General features: G+C 47.2%; 1 protein-coding gene across 2 annotated transcripts in view; it reads right to left on the reverse strand.

Moving 5' to 3' along the window:
- CALN1 (calneuron 1) overlaps positions 1–21310 on the reverse strand; it is a 135015-nt gene that overhangs the window by 100756 nt on the left and 12949 nt on the right. For both annotated transcript variants that reach the window (XM_075113137.1, XM_075113138.1), the window contains one exon: positions 19624–19748. In XM_075113137.1, coding sequence (XP_074969238.1) covers positions 19624–19741 — 118 coding nt within the window. In that variant the 5' untranslated portion in view covers positions 19742–19748. The remainder of the gene's footprint in view (positions 1–19623; positions 19749–21310) is intronic.

Raw genomic sequence — 21310 nt, forward strand, 5'->3', positions numbered from 1 at the left:
TTAAATACATAATTAAATTCAAAGTAAACCTAGTCCCTAGTCTAGACTCCCTGCACGAGGAAACCAACTGCAGGAAGTGAAAGGCTCCAGCACTAATCTCTTTCCTAATGCAATCACCACACAACTCCCTAAACTGAGCAAGTGGGCAGGCTCAGAAACGTGCCCACTGGTTACCTGCTCTGAACTCTCCCAGAGGTGTGCAGCTGCTCTCCCCCACGAGAGGACAGCTCAGGGACCCTGTTCCAACACCTGCACAGTTTAATTCAGAAGTTTGCTACGAAAGCACCTTGGGAGGGAGGACCAGGGAAGAATCTTGCTAAGAGAGCAGTGACAAGGGACAAGGAAGCGATGTTTCTAAGGCAGTTCAGAGAAGATGAAGTTTTTAAAAGTTAGGGAAAAAAGTTTCTGTTATACTCCCACCCCTGTCCCATGAAACACACTGCTGGTTTGTGTCCCAAGCTGTGACGCAGCTTCTGCTTGCAGAGACTCCCTGCATCCCTCTCCAGCTGAGCCCACTGCGCTGGACAAAATCTGCCTGTTATCTCAGAGATGTTACTACACTAAAACACCATCACCAGAGCTATTAGGAAAGCTGCTGCAAGTTATGCAGGTTGCCAATAGCTCCAGGGAATTTCAGAGTGGCCAAAAATAACAAGGAGGAGGGAAATCCCAGCTGTGCTCCTTCCATAGGCTGTATCCCCTGTGCCAGCTGCCTCTGGAGGTGGCCTGCGGTGCGGCACAAGCACACTGGAAGATCCTGGACAGAGAGGACCACTGCTTCACAACCACGTAATGTGACCCAGGAGGTGGGGGAAGGATAAAGATAGCTCCGTGTTCTTCATCTCCATCTGAGATTCTCTTCTAGTGTATTTAAGCAACAGTGCAGAAGAGTCAAAAAAAAAAAAAAACAACAGCAAAAGTCCTGAGCAGGTAGGCTAGTTTATTGCTGTAGCACATCAGCTGCTTTCCCTATTCTATTCCCTTCCATCTGGTCCATCACATATGCAGTACTACACAAATCCCAGCAAAGGACTGGGAGGGCTCTCAAGAGGTCACATGTGCTTACCCAAAGCCTGGATGAAGCTCACCTAGGGCAGTGTTTTTCAGGCCGAGTCCATTTCTTCCCAAGGAAGGGTACTAAGGAGGACCTGAATTGTCCAAGCTGACCAAGGGACAGCTACGTATCTTCAGTGACCAGCAGCAGTTGTGTTTCCATGCCTAAGAATGATGATAACAGGCCAGAGTAGGTCTGATGTTCAGCCAAGGGCCCATCTTCAAACAGTTCCAAGACTTCCACAAGTTTTTCCAATTCCTTTTATGATCACATTTACTTTTGTTTGTCCTGTAGCAAGGAGTTCCACAATTTAATACATGATGATCCACTTTCTCTTCTTCTGAAACACCTCCTCCAACTTCCATGTGACATTTTCCAGCTCTTGTTTTGGGACATCAAACAACTGTTGCTTGTTTTCTTTCTCCACACCATTCACCCACTATAGACAGATTTGTCATATCCTCAGCCATGTTCAGGCTGAAAAGCCTTTGCCTAGCTATCACACAACGTGCTTCATCTGATCTGTCCTTCCAGCTTCGCCAGTTCAACCACTGCTAAACACTCAGGGGTCATCAAAACCACCAGGCTTCCACCAAATCCTTCAGAAGATAATCAGTCTGTTGCTGAGCCCTTTTCAGTAGAGGAAAATAAAGAAACCTCCAAGCTCCCAAAACCAATGCCCTACTACGGTCGTCAGCAGTACTGGAAACAGCTCCCATGGGAACAGGAGCTTCCCCAAGATCACTGTGAGCAGGCCCCAAGGCGAGGAGCTTGGTCGCATCCCCATACCCAACACTCATGAGAGGGTAAGGCCAGCGAGGTCTGCTGGGAGGGATAGGATCTGCTGTCTGTAGGAGTCCATATCAATTTTCAATGTATTCATATACCCTATTACCTTAGCATCTGAACACCACCCTGCTACACGCATTTATGCATCCAAGATGAGATGGGGAATGGCCAGCCAAGGCCCAGGGAGTGACAGACAAATACCTGGACTCTTAAACTAGACACACACTATCGGCCAGCAGCAGCCATCCATCTTGGCCATCTCCAGTAGGAAACCACTGGACCATTTTCATCAACATCCTGCGGAGGTGGAAGAAGCAGCAGCCTGGCCAGCAGTGCCTCCAATGCTGCTCACATCGGCTGATAACGGCTGGACTTGCCTTTTGCAGAATGGCCGCACTACAGAAACAAGGAGAGGATGGAGAGCAGGGGTAATTGGCTGGGTCTCCCTTTTTCCTGCCTCACTCTCCCTGTTTTAATGGGAAAGCTGCAGAAACATTCACACTGAATTATACAAAATGCTGTACACGGACCGAGCTGTAGGGCCAAGCCAATGTATATCACTTTGGAAAGACATCATTGTGTAATTTCTGTCAAGTAATTAGCATGCTCCGCAGCACACCAAGCTGAGAGTTTTACTAGCACTAAACAAGGTTAGCAGATTTGTAAACAGCTTGCTATGGAGTAATATTTTTCTGCTCATATCATCTAAAAATATCTTGGGAGAATTTGCTCCAGTACAAATGGCTCTGCTTGAAAGGGTTTAAAACAACAAAAAAGCTTATGATAATTCAGAGCAGGTTTTCCCTTTGTTTGCCTGCCTGTCGCTTGCTTTTTAGTTCCTAACTTCAAACAGTTACACAGCCCAGAGCTTGGCTTTACTAAAACACCCAGCTTCACCAGAAATGAAATAAAAACTATGCTAACACCTAGCTCAATGTCTTCTCCACTTCCTACATGACCTCATGCATAGTCAGGTTATGGTTTCTTGTTCATTTTACTGCCGGTCCAAGAGGGCTGGGGTCCCACGTGGTAGCTACTGTACCACTGCGTGGGAAGGCAGAGTCTCTGCCCTGAGGAGCTGTGGGAGGAGAAGACACCTGGGACCAGTCTGAAGCTCACAGTGAACTCCATCTCTTCCTGCGTCCTGCATTAAAGATTTAACCCTGCCTAAGACCTTGCATGTGGCACCCCAACCCAGACAAACGGCTTCTGCTGAAGGATGGAGGATGCCCAGATGACTTTCCAGGAACAGAGATTTGATATTTACCAGCAGCTCGTAGATGACCTGCACTCAGTTTAGAAACAAAAAGATATTTTACTTCATCTGTTAATGCTTGGGTTCCCCATAGGAATCTCAAGTCCTTTCATCTCACCCTCTGGTGATGAGAAAAACCTTGGTTTATGCTCTCATTCTAGGTGACCTCACCATCTGCAGCATGGACTGAGGATGCTAGCGGGGATCAAGTAACCAATGTTATGTCACCAGGAGCAGATCCTGTCTCCTCAGCTGGGCTGGATCCTTAGCTCCTGACTAGGGTTGTAAAGGACACGCGTCCCCAGAGTCAGCCCCTACAACACCAAATACTCCAAGTGGATAAAGCTGCTGAAAAGATGGTGCAGAGAAACGAACTGTGCCATACCTCTACCTGTCTTTTAAAATCAGAATGAATGATAATACTGAACCTGAACAGGGCTTAAATATATTCATGTTTGTGACAAGTGACTGTATCCTACCCCAGGCCTCCCGGAGCTCCTCAGAGCAGCCATGGTCTGGTGGGACAGCGCTTTCCACGGCGAGACCCCAGACTTCACTGGACCACAGTCAAATGAGCAAAATGTGCGATCTGGGCACTTCTAAGAGTATCTGTTTTCCCCTTTGTTCGTGCCAGTTTCAGCCATTTTAGCAGTTAACTCTGTTGGTTTATTTGGGAAAAAGCAGACCATCAGGACTTTTGTTATTCCAGCCACACTTATCATTAGGAGGCTGCTAATGAAACCACAGAGACCTCCTGATGCCCAGGAATGGCAGAAAGAGGAGTACAAAGTGGCACACTTTTTACACTTCATTGGGAAGCTTTATAAATTAATTGGAGTACAAAGTCAGGTCTAATTGATGTTTGTATTGATTGAACTGCTCCAAGTCTTAATTTTGGTTGTAAAACTCACTTTAAAATAGAGCCATTTATAATTAAGACAGGATCTGTAATTAATGGAGTTTTATACTCATATACTTATGCCTCTCTCATCAGTCTAAATTAAACTCCACATGAAAGTTTGTGCAAATTAAACACAGTAGATGCCAAAACTACTTTCTCCAAACTCTTTGCTATTCTTATTAATGCCAAAACTTGAGTGATGTGGAGATGTGAAAAAGCAATGAAAATTTGTACTAGAAGAGGTGACAGCAGAGAAGGGCACCCCATGGGCAGGGAGCCCCGCGACGGTGCAGGACATCATGCCCACCCCGTGTAATGCAAGCAGAAAGAGACATCGCGGTCACATTCAACACGTGACAGCAGCAAAGCTGTGAGCCATTTCCCACATCCCAGTTAGAAAATTCATATATTGTCCTTCTTCACAATTGTGTCAAGTCGTAACACAAACCTGCTTTTAAAAATATGTTGTTCCAACAGAGTCACACCAGGCCACCAAGCACAACTTGCGGGGGAAGGGCTCCCTTGCCTCCATGTGCCAGTGGTTATTTAAAACAAGGGCTGCGACGTGCCTGGCCATGCCCCCAAAACCTCCTCAGCTGCTGGAGCCCTTAATGAAGTTCTCCAATTCTGGTAACTGTGGTTGACCATATGACGCTTTCCAACTTGATCTCATTGGCAATCTTTATAGCCATCAACCACAATATTTACAAAGCACAGACAATTTTGGGCTTGTGGCAAGAAAATAAATCAACTTGGACATATGTACATAGATAAAAGTTGCCCAATAAATCTGTTTTCCATGTGTGAGAGTCTGCTTCGTCCTTATCTAGGTAATTAGCTATTCACTTCTTTAAAGGCTCCCATTTAATTGGGGTTGCTGTTCTTAGTGGAATATCATTTCCTCTTCCCAAAAGGGCTACTACTATTTTTGTATCTTTTTTTTCTGGCTGCCACATTCTGGTTTTCCCACTAAAATTAAAAAGTCACTCCAGCACTCACCAAGTATTTATGGCTTGAAGATTCCTACACACATCCCTGAGCCGACATCCATAAAAACTTGCTATAGCTGTCCAGCATTTTCCCACATAACTTGAAACTTAAGTTGAAGCTCAGGGTCCCTCAATAGCTACTGTAAAGAGCTACACAGGCTGACTCACTCCCCAGTAGCTCCCAAGAGTCATCCCTTGGAAATGTCCACGTTTCCCCGTGGAAGATAGAAGATCAGTGGTTAGACAAGTCTCAATGAGCTTTCCAGGCAAGGGAACAAACTGTGGCCTGTGCCCACAGCTGTGAACCACACCAGGGTTTCTCCCTCCCTTATCATGTCTGTGTTAGTCTTCTGGATGGCCAGAACCGGTCCCACTCCCACCAAGGTCATGGAGAGTCTGAAACCACCATCAGCCAAAGCAGAGCTGAGGCCACAATGGAGACATAGAAACTGCATGGGTGGGAAGAAAATGTCAAAGCTGGCACCAAACCAATTTATTTAATCCCTTTTAGAGCTAAAGCAGACAGGCTCATAGCCCTCCTGCCCCAGAGTTTCTCTTTTTAGTCCATTATTTTAATTTGTTTTGCTCCCATCCCATCAAAGCCTCAGAGGCCTCATGAACAAGTGCTGGAAGAGGTAAGTGGGAATGCAGAAAGTTGTTTACTAATGATCCACATAAATTATCATACTGGTAATTACCCAAAGGACTAAGGTTCAAAAAAGCCTCTTTCTTTCCCATCATCAGTTCTCAGTCTAAACACCCACACCAGCCTTGGGCTGGCCCATTCACACAGGCAGGCTTGCTCAGGTGCATTACAAACTGGGATGGGACTGGTTTTGTGCCATCAAGAACTGACAGATCCTTACTAGCCTGTGGATAAGAGATGTCAGTATTACCTGTGCTCATGTGCACAGGCGGACACACGCAGCTGCATCCCAGAAAGCACCCCATGATGGGACGTGATGTCCTGTCTTTTAGCGCTAAGTTAGGGAGGATGAAACTTTCTCTAGGAGTCGGTACTAAAAAGCTTTCCATTAGAAATAGACACTAAGGAGATTATCCAGTTATCCGATTTTTTCAGCTACAGAGAGTGAAAGCCCAGCTCTATCAATGGGAATTTTGCTCCTTCTGTCAATGGGATCAGAATTTCACATTTGCGAAGTAAACACGTTTCACTTTGAAGACAAGAAGTCACTCTCCAAACTGAAAGCGGCTCTTCTGTTGCCTCAGCAAGGAGAAGGACACCGACCTTTCTGCCGCTCTCAAGAAACACTTCATGGGCGGCTTCTCCAAGCAGCCAAGCAATTAGGAAATTCAGGGATGCGCAATGTTTGGCTTTAAACATTGTTCTGATGGAGAAACACATGCTGCCAAGGTCAACAAGTTCTCAGAAGGGCTTTTTATCTGCTGGGACTTAACACCGTGATTCCAACCCTGAATTTGTTGTGTGCTGCGAAGCACCCTGGAAAGAGTTGGGAGGTGTAATAACTGCACAAAATACCTGAAACCAGCAGCTTCAGGCCTCTGTTATTGCAAATAAACACCAGAGACATCACCCAGTGCATTACAGGGTCAGCACTTTCCCACAGCAAAACTCCTGCCGTGCCATAGCAACACAGGCAAAGTGTCCATCAGGCACACAGAATCCAGCCAAAAGCCTTGAATCGCTGCACCGTTACACAGAAGACAATAAACTCAACCTGCAGAAAAATTCCTCCAATCACTAGCTCAAAAAAAAACCTCTAAAAACCCAGAATAGCTAACAATAAACAGCTTTTTAAGCAAGTGGTTGCTTGTCTAATCCAATAACCTCCTTTGTTTTTATCATGTGACCCTCCCCCCCTGAAAGGGGACATAAGTCTTACCCTTATTGATAGGAGTTACAGAAACCAAAGCACATCTCCCATTTGCTAGTATCAGAGCAAAAAAAGGTCTGGCAGAAAATGCCAGGCCTCAGTGCAGGGCAGCAGGACAGCTTGAGGCCAGCCAGAACCTCCCTCCAGAGCCCTGTATTTAACCAGCCTCTTTATTTGCTTTGCTTCCATTTCCTTGGCTCGTATATTCCACCCTTTATTGTGAAAAATGAGAGAGAGAAAAAAAAGAAGATGGGGAATATAGCAAAATAAAGCTATTGAGAAACAAGCCTGGAAGGCAACTGGAACGAACTCTGAAGGAGTCATTAGCTACCTACCTCCTTAACCAGCCCCACAATGGGTGGGGGGGGCCCTTTTGGCTTTTTTTTGCATCTCAATCCAAACTAACCCTAGTATATTTTTACTGCTCAGTAGCAGCACCGGGCTGAAACACCCATTCCTCGTGGGCTCATCAGCAGGCCAGGCTCAGCTCACGGGAGCTCGTCAACACAGCAACCAAAGCGCTAGCGAGGCTGTTGGCCCGAGTGCTCCATTGAAGGAACCAGGTCCCGTGGGCATAAAGTTCCTTGTCTCAAGGTCACTCAGTCACGACACCCCCAGTTTGGGGGGTTCCTCTGCAGCTAGGCCAGGATGGGAGGATCCACTGAGGCCCCCTGCCTGAACCTTCTCACCCCACCACGGCACCTTGCCGTTGCCTTGGCCAGAGAAGAAACATCACAAGACAATCTGCCTCCTGAATTGCTTTGGCTGAAAACACAGATCCAGCCTCTCTGAAACACTTCATCAGCTCGTAGAAGCTGCACGAGCTGCCTGTCCAGGCTCCCGCTGAAATAAAGTGTTTTGGTTTGACTCTTTTAATGGAAGCACATGACTTTGGTGAGCCAAAATCTACAAGTTTACCACACCTTCAGAATAGAAATAAGTTAAAAAGCTTAAATTCTCAATGAAACAATTGTTCTGGAATAGTTGAGATTTTTTTCCCCAACTTCCAACTTGTGGAAAAAAATACAAGAATAAAAAATGTGCTGATTTGGCTCAAACTGAAATGGATCTCCTACTTTTTGCCTTCGTTTTTTTTAACTGCTGGCGAACTGAAAACTCCCATGTTTGCACAGCTGAGTTTGTGAGGCAGCGCCTGTCCTAGGGCTGTTACCTCTTATTGCCAGCCCCAGAGGTACAGACTTGGGTCCTACAGCCTGTGCAAGTAGGGACGATGTTGTTTTTATGGCGGGAAACCTGAGCCCATAGCACGCCCACCTCCCAGAGGGGTGAAGCAGGAGAGAATGTCGTTTCGGCAATATCCTCCAGCTCTCTCTGTTTTCTCATTTTCCCTGCTGCAACACAGAAATCAAATTTACAAAGCAGTGACAAGCTACAGTTAAGTACTTGTGATGGACTTTTCATCCATCAGACACATTGGCAAACACAGTTTCACATTTCAAAGGCAGAAATTACTGTGTCCCTGCAAAGCACAATTTACTCCTTATGTGCAAACATGAAGAATTGCTGAGGAAGAAAATGCTTCACATCTTTTTTACCTTCGGGAAGTAATAGCAATTACAATCAGTTACACAGCCATATTTCTTCCCCCTCCCCATCCAAACTTACTCATAAAATCTCCTGCCTTGGATTAGATTTAGTTGAAAGAAAAGTAATGAGATTTGTGTTTCTTAGCAAATTAAATAGAAATTGCCCAAAAGAATCCTAAAATATAATACTGCCTCATCCCACATGTTGCTAATAGGCTTGTGTTCTAATGGCTTATTTAGAAAGAGAGACTTTTCTTAAATGACATCCTAATGATGTGCATTCAGGATCAAGAGACATAAATATCTTTCACTCCCAAGGTTTTGGGTGCGTGTCCCCCCCCTTTTTTTTTTTCACAGAATTCTTATCAAAATAAATTTTAAGAAAGACTTTGTGCTGTTCTGCAATACTAAAGATTTAAAATTCCAAATGTTAATGTTTCTGAAAATTATCTTTCTTGCTCGCTCTTGTCTCACGGTTGTTGCTGCAAAGGGTCTGAGTGCTGCCTGCGACACCTCAGCTCCCGGCAGGATGCAATGTGGGACTGAGCAAATTCCAGACAGGTGTTTGATCCTATCTACTTCTCCCTCTGTTGGATGGTGCCAGGACTTTGTGTGCCCGGTCCCTGAGGCCACGGTGATCTGTGATCTCATGTCGCAACTCAGTATTGCTCCACGTGATGCTCACACAGGTCCTGCTGCTGGTCCCAAGAGCACCATCACAATCTCTTTCTTTCAGTCCTCCCAGCTGGATCCAGGGCACAACAGTCATTCAATGTAGAGATGAACGGGAGACCAAGGTACACAGCAAGGTCCTGGCTCAGCTCATCCTCCACAAACCCACACGGTGCAAGGACCACAGTGCCCCCAGGGAGCCCCTGCCTGAGCCTGCTCTGCTGCACCGGGAGCACGGCCCTGCACGGAACAGCATCACCCACCCAGCGACACGGGAGGTGCAGGACCTTGGGCTGACCTTAGTCTGCAAAAAACCCAGCATAGTTTTAACTCATTTCATTTGGAGTGAATAATCCGAGCCAGACTGGCACCAACCTTAGGAACTGCAGCGATTTCAGCCCATTCACCCTCCACTGCAGCGGCTGCTCTGGCACCGAAGGCTCGCAAAGCGTTTTATGAACTACCACTCTCTGCCTGGCTCCGGTGAGCTTTGCTGCATGCCCTGTGCTCTTGGACACATCCCTGACATCAAGTGTCAGAGCAGAAAAGCAAAGGTGGTTGAGCTCTCGCTGTGCCTCACCAGCACACCCAGGAGCATCACTATACCCGAATGGGGCTTGCTAGCACCCCTCACTGCAGTCCTGCGCAGCACCCGTCTCCTCAGAGCATCGCGGTCACCCTGGGAGATTTGCACCCCTTGTTTTCACAGGCAGGCAAGAGCTAAGTCTGACTTCAAAGGGTTTGTACTGATCCCTTTTGATGTCACCAAACCCAATCAAGCTGGAAAAGCATGCCTCCCCGCTGGGCTCCTGCTCTGTCCCCCTGTACCCATCTGGCTGATGGCTGCAGCCACAGGGTTCTGTGAAAGCTGACAACGGCTGCACGTAGCGCTGGCTGCCAGTTCATTTAGCTCCAGGAATAGCAGATCCAATACTGGATGCAGCTGCCCATCCTCTCACCTCCTCTCCGGCTCCAAACTCTGCCCTTTGCCCCCTCTGCTCCCTCCTGCCCAGCACCCATCCTGCCCCATCCCGTTGAGGTGCTGCTGGCCCCACATTCCTCCCCCGATGCCCCTCATCGCCTCCTGTCTTCCCCACCTCTGACAGTGCGTTTAATAAGCAGCAGACTGACTGCCCCAGCTTCCTTTCCCTGGTCTTATGTACCTATTTCTTATCTCAGATAGGGCTGAGATGGTCTCAGGAACCGTGACTGAGTAAGAAAAACTGGGAAACAAATATTTCCAGCCAGAGGGAGAGGACGGCCAGGTCTTTTTGTTTAATTCCCAGCATTACTGTTGCCTGCCTCCCTCATCTGGGCTCACAACCTGCTAAGTGACTTCTCACTCTGCCAAGCCACTGGCCTCATCCTCAGGAAGATAAATGCACATTCTCGTAAGCAGGGGCAAGAGGACAGGACCGCAGACACCATCAGCAGCGTGCGGCAGCGCAGGCTCACGAAGAGCAGCTGCGGGCGATGGCTGCTGCCCAGGAGCGCAGCAGGACTGCGATGATGTCTGGTACAGCTGAGCAGATGCCCCGACAGCCAAACGGAGGCCAGGAGCACTAACCTTGACATCGCACTGCTTTGAATGACACAAAAAAAAAAAAAAAATAAAAAAAAAAATTCAAAAGAGCCAGGTGAAACCCTCTCCGGATCACTGAGTTTTTCTCCCTGTCACTTCTGCAGCAGTGCTGTGCCAAGACACCGTCCTTCTGTGCCAGCCTCTCCCCATGTCACAAACAGGCTTGGCCATGGCCACAGGCACAGCCACGCGGGGACCGGGGAGTCAAAGCAAAGCCATTGGATCAGGGGGAGCAAGATCCACAGATGAAGCTTGACCCAGAGCTCCTGTAGCACCCCAAGCCGTAGCAGACGTATTGCTCTCCTCCCTGTTCACAAGTATTGCTGTTGCTAGGTAAACTGAGGCACAAATGATCAGCAATAGCCAAAACACCCCAGTGAAGAATTAGGAATAGATATCTGGACTCCTGCTTCTCTGTATGTCCATCTAACTCCTAAACCTCATTATTTAGGGGGCAAACCTATTTCTGAATGTTCCTCTATAAGGAGTGCACAGATGCAGTTGTGAACAGAGGCTTTTTGCAGATGCTTGCACGTTGGTGAGGTGGCTGCTCCGATGGAGGCACGGGAATTGATTAACGTTTGCTTACGGTTTGCTATGACTTGATTAAAGCTGGTGCACTGAAAGACACAGTCAACTACCACAGTCTGGCTAAAACATTGGTCTCCACAACTCAGAGGGTCATCTCACAGTCCACAGCACAACAACCACAAAAAGGACATGTGCGCAGCATGGAAAGCATCACGATAACCTCGTGAGTCTGGGTTAATGCCTCTGTCAGTGCAGTTAAATGAGAAGAAATGGCTTTGCAGAGTAATTTTCAGTTGGGGATTGACTACTTTGACTCTCCAGAGCTGCTGTGGCTTCCACAGAGCTGAGGTTTCCCCAGAGCCCCAATCCCATGTCTCCAAAAGGAGCTGGACAGCCAAGATGCTTCACATTCGATTCAAAAAAGATGCACCATCACTTCTATTTCTGGTGTGGAGAGATCATTCCCAGGCTGCTTTGGATGGAAATCTTTGTTCCTGGGGCACTGCCCCGAAAGCTACAGACCGGGGTCAGATATTAATGTGTCCCTTTGCCAGGGAAAGGTGCTCTGGACAGATTGACCGCATCCCAAGTGAACTCGCTGGGTGCTGGACCAGGGCCAGCAGGAGGACCTGCTTGGTCGGGGTCTGACACAACCGAGATGCGCAGGCAGCGTACAACACACCAATGCCCCACTGTACCCACAGCTCTCCTGTGCCTTCATCTGGAAAATGGGGAGACAGAGACATTTTGTCTCCTTTGCTCCCAATCCCAGGGTGTGTGCCACGTCCTTATGGGCCTGGGCTGCAGCGACCCTACCCTGGCCCCCACCCTGCCATGCACAGCTAAACGTCACTGCCTAGGGAGTAGTATTTGCAGAGCAATAATGTAGCAGGTAAGGATAAGACCCCCGAGTCCACACAGCAACACTTACTAGAATAGGAATGACTTGCTAAAGCCAGGGTTTTAAGGCAAGGGTTTGAAGGAACTTGTAAAATTAATGATCCAGCCTAGAAGCTTGCATAAAAAATTAAAAATCCATATTAAAATTTGTATAAACGTGTCACAGCAAGATTTAAATGCCTTTTAAAGCATGTTTAGCTCTTGATCTGAATTTGCTCTGTTCCTGTGGCCTGAGGCAATGCAGGCAGCGAGTTATCAGCTCGCACCACAGACAGCACGGCTCGCAAGCGAATGGGCAGTGCCTGCGATGGCTGCAAGGAGCATTGGGCCAGCAGGATTCACGGCATGTCAGGGAGCACCAAAGCCTCGGCAGCATCTTTGCAGTGCTAAAGAAAACCAGCAGATTTGGAAGGAGCCGGATGAAAACAGAGTCTGCATCCCTCTCCCCAAAATCATCTTCTTCCAGCTTGAAGAGTCTCCTTCTCCACTACAATAAGCCAGAAACCCGCAAGCCTCTGATCAAGGATATCTGAATACCTACCACTAGTAACTCACTTGCTCGCCAGCCAGTTCCTATAACTATGTCAGCATAGCTGGAGTTCAAACAATCTCTTTAATTGTCGTCCAGATGGTGGCCCTGTAATTTTAATTTGTTGGCAGCCAATCTCATTTTATTTATACTCTCTTGCTGTAAGGACTCTTTCCTTGGAGATGAATCTGATGCCTGTTCTTGTATTTTGGGGGCAGGGAGTCCAGGTGACATATCGCCCCTTGGCAGAGGGGGTGTGGAACAGAGGGAACAGATCCTCTTCAAGACCTTCCCAAGGCTGTACCCAAAACCATGTTTGTCCCCCTGCGTGATCAACCTGCCGAAGTACTGGCACCTGTGTAGGGCTTGGGCTGTAAAGCGTTGGAGGGTGAAAATACTTACTGTTCTGGAGTTCCCCCCCACCCCCCCACCCCCCAATCCATAGCTTTCTGCCACCTTCCTGCTGAGGATCTCTGGTGCTGAAGAAAACCCAGTGCTGATCTTGAAGCCCCAGTGGTCCCTAAGGCAATGCAGCAGCTAAAACCCTCAAGACATGGTCTCCCTCTCTGGTAAAACCCAGAGGAGCCAGACCTCCTCGTGCTCAGCCACTTTGGGTATCCAAATGTTATCATTGTATGTTTGGGGTGGAAACTGCTACTAATTTCAGTGGGGGGGGAAAAAAAAAAAAAGCTTTTCTGGAGGCCAAGAGTGAAAGGTCAGGGATGCATGGGCTGGATGGAGGGACCTCTGTTCATCTGCAGCCCACAGGACCTCACTGCCGCTCTGTGCAAGGTGGGGAAAGCTTCCCAAAGCCAGCACAGGGGAACTGAGCCCTTCCAGATGCACTGCAGCAGGGCAGGGGCGCCACGTCTGCCAGCTGCTCCAGTCAATGCTAACATCTGGAGACTACTAATGAGGCTGGGGCAGACCACGGCGAATTATAACTGTCTCTCCCTCCGTGAATTCCCTCGAACCTCATCAGGGCTAAGCCAGCACGCAGCCTGGGACAGGTAGCCACAATTTCTCCATCAGCAACTCTGCTCCTCCACTGGACACTCACTGTTTGGAGCAAATGTGCACCTTGCAATAAAATAATACCCTGCAGAATATTAATACTGTGCCAGTTTTTATGATTTTAAATGGAGGCTGCTTCATACCTGAAACTACTAAGTCCCAAGGAAACTCACACTGTAATTAATATAAGTAACTGGAAAATTAGCAGAAGGAGCTCAGCAGAAGTGAGGTACAGCTGCCGCTGCCACAGAAGAATCTGCATAGTGATGCTGCAATTTTATATTCAGAGACACAAAACACTATTAAAGCCCAATAAAAGACATAAATTATTCCATTTCCAGCCATGATCGCTCACAGCAGAGACACTGTGGATAAACCTCTCTTTAAAAAGAATCCTGTAAGAGAGAAAATGAGCTTTATACAGTTTCATCCACTTAATTAACAGGCTGCTTGCAGTGCTTGCACTGAAGCATGGACTTGGAGACCCATGCACAAATCCACGCACAGAGCATCCCGGTGTGGCCATACCCCAGTGCACGCTCCCCCTTGCTCTGTCTCCTATCCCAGGAGAATACCTTTGCAACTCCTTCCTCACCAGCAAGATGCTCTTTCTTCTTTGTTTCTCTTTCCACTTTTCCAAGTGGTTTTTTCTTCCCATGGACAAAAAGCTGAGCGGAGCAGACTCAGCCTGTTGCTGCTACATGAGTCAGTCAAGTGACTAATGCCTCTCCCCCCTGGGTTTCCCTCCTTGAGCACATTGCTCTCCAAAATACCGTTTGATCTCACCTGGGACACAAAAGATAATCAGTCTCAGCTGCCGACACAGCACAGCCAGCTGGCTGCTGAGGCTGGACGGAATCTGCCTGCCCTTTTGCCTTCTGCCCCCCTCAGCAGGATTAAAATCTCTGCTAGCAAACAAGGAGACCCAGAGAAGAATCAACACCTGGAGAGAGATACGAGGAGTTGCACAGCAGCCCCAGCTCTCCAGTAAGCAAGGGACTGTTTATCGAGCCTTTCTGATAACAGGAAACTGAACTGAACTAGGATCCTGATCAGCCACAGTCCTCATGGCTCATGGCGTTTCTGCTAAATAACAATCCCCAAATGAGACGGCGGGGTGGCTGTGCTCTGCATCTACATCACGGGCCCTCCCTTCCCAGGATTTACATCCAAAGACCACCATATCAGATAGGTACAAGAGGATAAACACCGCTGATTTTGGCTTTATTTTCAGAGGCAGGGCTAGGATGGCATAGCTGTGTTTGCATACGAGGGGCTGTTTTACCTGGTGCGTCCCCCAGCAGGGACCCAGCGTGCCACCAGCCCCACAACCGACCACCTTGCTGTGCTGCTGGGACTCCAGAACTGGCTGCAGCCCTGACGCGCCTTCAGCCACTTGGCATTGCCTGCATTATGGCATGCAGGAGGCAACTGCTAATTTAAAATCCATATGGGCATCATGTAACCATGCCCTTTAAATTATTTCAAGTACTGTTTCCCAGTATATGCTGAAGCTGCTAATGCTTGACTTTTATGCAGGAGTCCAGGAAAGAGTAACCCAGTTAAGAGCTCCTGCAAGTGACAGAAGGGAGGTTGCTGGGAAGAGGCAGAATCCAGGTAAAGCACACCCTGCAATGTGGTGCATAATCTCTAATGATAGAAAATTCCCCTGGTGGGGGAAGGCCCCAGATTCCTGCCTTGAAGTCGACTGCACCCCAGGCTGCTGCAGCAGCAGCTTTGCCCCCATTTCTTGCGTTGCTTTGCTGACATCTCCAGTTTAGGCAGGCAAAACCATGCACTGGTGTTTCCACTCTGGATCTCAACCTTATGGACTGCATCAAGCTGGCCAGGTTGATGTCTACAACCTCGATTAAAAAAAAATAAAATAAAAAAAGTATCTCTCAGCCTAGAAAAAGCCTTGTGGATGCCACAGACCCCACCTGGGCCAGGGGCTACGTGGTCTAAGGCACCAGATGCCAATAGCTGTCCTGCTGTCATGCAGCAGCGTGCCTTCTACACGGGCACTGCTGATTTCAAAGGAATCTGGGTCAGGTAAGGATTTATCATTACGTCGCTCTGGACAAATAGCTGTTGCTGTGGTTCACATTTGGGTTTTCTTTGCAAGGCACTGACTATTACGCATTTCACAGATACTTTTTTCAAATCCTACTTATAATGCATGTGCCTCCCTTCAGGTGATATTTGTCAGATTCCTACTATGGGAATGTTTTTACCTCCTGACAATACCCTTTAGATAGTGCCTATGGAGGTGGATGACTCAAGCTTGACATGATGATTTCCATCCACCATTTTTCATTAAAAATACCCCTAGCAGTTCGTAATGTGAAGACAGAAGCTGGTTTTAAAAGGGATGTGGAAATCGCAGAGTATGCACAAACTGTGCCACAATTTTATGTCAACCAACAATAGCCAGAAAATCTATATGTAAAACGGTTCTTCCCAGCCTTATTTTATAATCTCACGTATAGAAGCTGCTAAGCATATGGCAATAACCTCAATCTGAGACCCCACTGTACCTCGCAATCCCTAAGAGACAGGTTACGGATGGCCTGCCACTTTCAACTTTGTCATTTACTTGATGTTACAAAGTTAAGTATCGCCTAATATAGCTTTCTGCAAGTTAACTCCCTTTGTGACGGTGACAGCTTCTAAAAACCCTCACGCTACTACAGAACTGCAAATAGCAAACACCACTGCTAGGAATAGACAAGCCATCAGCAGAGTGACCTGCTATCTCTCCAGCCTCTTTCCTTGCTGCCAGCAATGTATTTAAAGCAGGATGGAAAAAAACAGTGGAGTTAAAGTCGACAGATGGCTGATGCAAGTCAGAAAAGTTTTCATAGGAGAAAAATAAGCGGTCGGAGAAGAGGCAGAGCAGCACCCTAAGCACGCTGCTCTGAACGGCGTGCGTTCATACGAAAACCTGGACTCTTTCCCCCTTACACTACTTGAAGTCAGAAATATTTTTCATTTCCTGATCTCCAAATTATCCTTCATCCACCACCTGCAGGCTGCAAACACGGAGCATTTGTCCGTATTCATTGCAGGGACGTGAAGGGGGAGACGCTGCGTTCCAGCCAGGCTGCGCAGCACCTTCACCCTGCAGCATCCCAGAGCCCACACTTGCAGGACTCCTCCCCAAAGTGAATGGCATTGAGACAAGCAATGCTAAACATGAAAAAAAGAGAAAAAATTCTGCTGGAACAAACCCGAAAGATCAGGCACTTGTTGGAGCCTTGAGCACAGAGGAGCATAATAGAAAATTCCCACCAACTTCCCCAGCTTCAAATCTTTAATAATCTAATATGTGTGACTGGAATTTCTCAATAGGCTGCAACTCCCTCAGGACCAAAGTCTTATTGAAAAAGAAACCAAGGAGAATTTGGCATCTCTTTCCCAGCCTGTAAGATTAAATGCAAATATGTTATTGGCATCAAGCTATCACAGCTTGATATATCCACAGAGCTTCCATACACTGACATTAACTTCTCAAGGAAGAACATTTTGTTACTCACCCTGAGATAGTTTATGCTTAAAGGCAGAAAGACTGTTTCTCTTTTGGGTTTGGGCAGTGAACAGTGGTACCTTCCTTAATTCTAGTATTAGTGGCAAAACACAGTAAGATAGTGACTGCTGACCTCATATTACTTATCGTTTCCTGTGGCTAGGCTGTCCTCTGGTAGCTGGCACACAGAAAAGTATCTCCAGCTGCTTATGCTGTTCTGGCTTTAGCAAACATGAATCAATTTGGTACCACTTCTGTGTTTGCGGGTGGAAAAAAACATCCTGAGGTTGAGCTCTTCTCTGCTAGGCTAAGAACTGGGGCGTGTCTTCATGGCAAAGACACAAAGCCCTCGAAAATAAGTGTTTGTAAAGCAAAAGGCTGTCAGAAAAAAAATAACTAAATTCTAACAAGAAGCCTGTGTTTAACAGCCAGAGAATAAATGGATGATTAGTTAAAGAGCTCTAACCATTCTCCTGAAGAATAAGGGGGATTACTCTTTGTGAACAGAGATGAATGAACTCTGCTGTTCTCCAATTCAGTAGCACAGTTACAACGGGGCACCGACCACATTAAGCGGATGCAGCAACTCGTCTTCTGCCTCCTCAAAAGATGGCTCCTCTACACCTAATTCACTTCATTTGCCATTAATTAACAGAGATGATCCACAGCCTCTCGAGTTCTGGTTTCTCCTTGGGGAAGGTGTGTCTGGCCGTGGGGCTGTGCTCCGCTGCCTCCCTCAGCTGCTGCTTCCACCCCACAGCCACCGGTGGGAAGGCGATGCCAGAGGGCTCGTGAAGCTTGCAGACCACCCGCCGTGGCTCAGGCGGACAGCAGGGAGACACTGGAAGGATGAGAATGGGCTTCCTTCCCATGTCCAGCCACAGACCATTTCCATGCAAACAGCAGGGGAACAAGTCAAGGACAAGTTTCCCTTGTGCAACAGGATGGCCCTGACTGTGGGTTGCAGCCCTGATGCCATTTGAATCAGCTCTTGAGAGTGGTCTGCAAATCTCAAAGGCAATTACAGCAAACGTGCGCTAACCAGGGTAGGCAGAGCAGAAAAACCCTTGTTCTCTGCATCTGAAATCAGGTACAAGACCTCATACAGCATCCTCCTGTCTGCTCAGCTAACCCTTGTCATCCTGAATAGGGACAACAGCTAAGCTTTACCTGGCAATGTAATTTGTCATCGATAGGATGCACAGAAGCTAAGCCAGTTCAGTTCTGCTCACCAACTCAAAGCTTCAGGTGAAGCTCCTGTAAGCCAGAAGAGCCCAGAAGATACCTCTGCAGTCTTGGTGTCCCTGGGGTCTAGCTAAGCTGCTCTGAAAGTGGTTTCTCACATTGCGTTTTTCACCTGAACGGTGTTCAGCACATAGTCATTAGGAGGAAGAGAAGCAGTTACAAATACTCGGAAAACACTGTACTTAAGTTACTGTAGAACTCACAAAACCAGAGTCCAAAGGCTCTGAGTTGAAAAGGCTCAAAAACTGAGGTCTGATTTACCAAAGCACGGGTGAAAAAGGGGGAGGATGGGCAGAAGTGTTGGCCTTCTGTTTTGCCAAAATGCCTCCAACCTCCTGGAAGGGCTGTTTCCACCTTGCACCGTTCCCTTGCTCATTTCCTCATCAAGTTCTCCATTGAGACCATTGATGGCTTGTACCAAATGACCACTGGGAAGCAAACCAAGAGCTTCAATTTGTTCTACAGCCCTCAAAGACCAGCTGTCAACAGTATTAACTTTTGCTTAGAAATGACCCTGGTGAGCCACAAATTGTCTATGAAAGAGACCCTCCCACGGCGAACCAGACTGGGAGTCTACCTGGCCTTACATCCCGTCTGCGGGGCAGAAGAGATTAGGAGCAACCACCTTCTAGGGAGAAAATTACGCGTTCCTGTGGACAACACAGCAGATGTGGACAACCTTCCTGATAGCCTTTGCCAGCCTGAGGCTGGTCTGTGCTCCCAATCACTGACCTGGAAAAGGGAATTATAAAGCTCTTTCCTGCTTTTTAAGCCACAAGCCACCTCCGTGCATCTTGTTATATTGAGACACAGAAAAAAACTTCACTTTTGAAAGGCCACAAAGCAAATGAGAAGACTTGCTAGGAAGAGAGATCTGGCTCTGCAGGTTCCCAGGAAAGGCTAAAGGTATTTTTATAAAAAGATATTAGCCTAACTTTTTCTCTTGCAAAGTTTTGCCCATAAAAAGCAGCCTTACTCTTTCCAAAAGCTGCCTTATTTCTAGGCAGGACAAAATCAGAGGTTAAAATCAGTCTACAGCTCTCACATAGCTTTGGTTGGGGACCTTTTCTTTCTCCCTTATCTGCTGAGCCATCTCACTTCTGACCTGCCTTTTGCTCCTTGATTCACAGGGAGAATACCTCCGCTTATTGCAAGACAATGCTACAGAGAAGGTGAAAATGAGCCTTGCCCCGTTCCCAGCCCCCTCTGGAAAACCGCAAGGCCGATGCTCACCATCCAGTTCCTCCACAGAGATATTCGCTAGCTGTTCGCTGTCGCTGCCAGCGGAGAGCGAGCGGTTCAGGTAGTTGCCTTTGTACAACAAGCCAGCTGTTACATGATGGAATGGCATCTTCTCCCTGGACACAAGAGACAAGGGAAGAGAAAGGCTTATTTTAGTTATTTGTCTTTGTTTTATTTGAATAGTACAAGAGCCTGCCTTGAAAGCATAGCTGGACCAAAGCATCCTACACCAGGGAACACGCACTGAAGTAGGGAGCATGACTGATGGATTGCAGATTGTATTTACTGTCTAAAACAGGAGCTAAACAAACAAACAAAAAAGCAGCAGCTTCTTTACACTGAACAAGAGTTAGCAGAGACAGAGCAACGGTGCCTTAGGAAAATACGAGTCTCTAGCACTCATACTGCAGCTTTCAGCCTAGAGATTTGCGATTTGATAATAATTATATGGTGCATAGAGGTCTACGTTCACATGCAATTAGAGAGTCATAGGATCCAGCAGCATGACTTTCAAAGCAATGCAAGGGTCTGGACACCAGCCCTCAGACCCCACTCTGGAGCACCTAGACCCCTAAGACGGTTCAACAGCCCTCCCTGCCCCGAGCATCCGTGCTGAGCAAGACGCACGTCGCACGGTGCCTCCGCTCCAGACTTCAGTGGCCCTCACCGAAAGAAGAGGATTCACATTTGAGCAGGGCCCAACAAAGAACATTTTCATCTCACCAATATGACAGCTAAGGAAAAATACTGCTCAATGGGAGGCTGTAGCAGAAAAGTGTTTGCAAACTTAACAGGTATAAACACCGCAGCCTAGTGAAGGGCAGCCATCTGCACAGACAAAAGTGGAAATTACTGTCAGCAGCACTTACATATTGATTTAGGATACACAAGAAAGAGGCAAGTTTGCCAAAGTCAATTGAAATATTAAGAGGAAGATTTGTCATACCCTTGGCTGGTTTCAATCAGCACAGCCCCAGCATGGGCCTATTGCATTCTCTACTGTACTTTTCCAGCAGATATAAATCAGCAGAGTCAACAGAGCCACCCAGACACCAGCCGAGGATCCGGCCCAGGGTCTCCACAGAAGCTGGAAAGTGGCCAAGACACACCGGGCAGTGTTGTTTGGAACAGACCATTAACATAAATTTATATGGCAACTTTGGCAGACCTCACTCACACCAGTGGGGGACGCAGCCCCTTGAAAACAGACTCCAAGGGCGTTCTTACTACAGCCACGCCAGGACATCGTCTGGCTTTGCCATGAAGAGATAAGTGCCACCTACTGAATCGTTCTCCAGCCAACACTACAATTACAAGGATGATCTGGCTCTTACTCAGCCACATGGTCTTACCACAGTCAATAAAACAAATATATATATACACCTATATGCATCAATTTTGTAACAAATGCCTTCTTGCCCCACTGAGTCAGTAAAAGCTTTAATAGACTCACCAAGAGCAAACTAACCTCGAGACACAGGAAAGCCAAGAAGAAACGCCATGAGGTTTCTCTTGCACTGCTTAGCACGTACCTAGAATGTCTTCTGCAGTAATTATGTAAATAAATCCTAATCGTATTTTTAAGTATTTTTATTTGGGAGCCAGTTTCTTCAGCAGCACATTAGAAACCGTAAACAAGGTTTTCTTTTTCATTAAGCATATCTGTAATTTCCCAGCA

Source organism: Phalacrocorax aristotelis, chromosome 18 (assembly GCF_949628215.1).
Source record: "Phalacrocorax aristotelis chromosome 18, bGulAri2.1, whole genome shotgun sequence".
Lineage (NCBI taxonomy): Eukaryota > Metazoa > Chordata > Aves > Suliformes > Phalacrocoracidae > Phalacrocorax > Phalacrocorax aristotelis.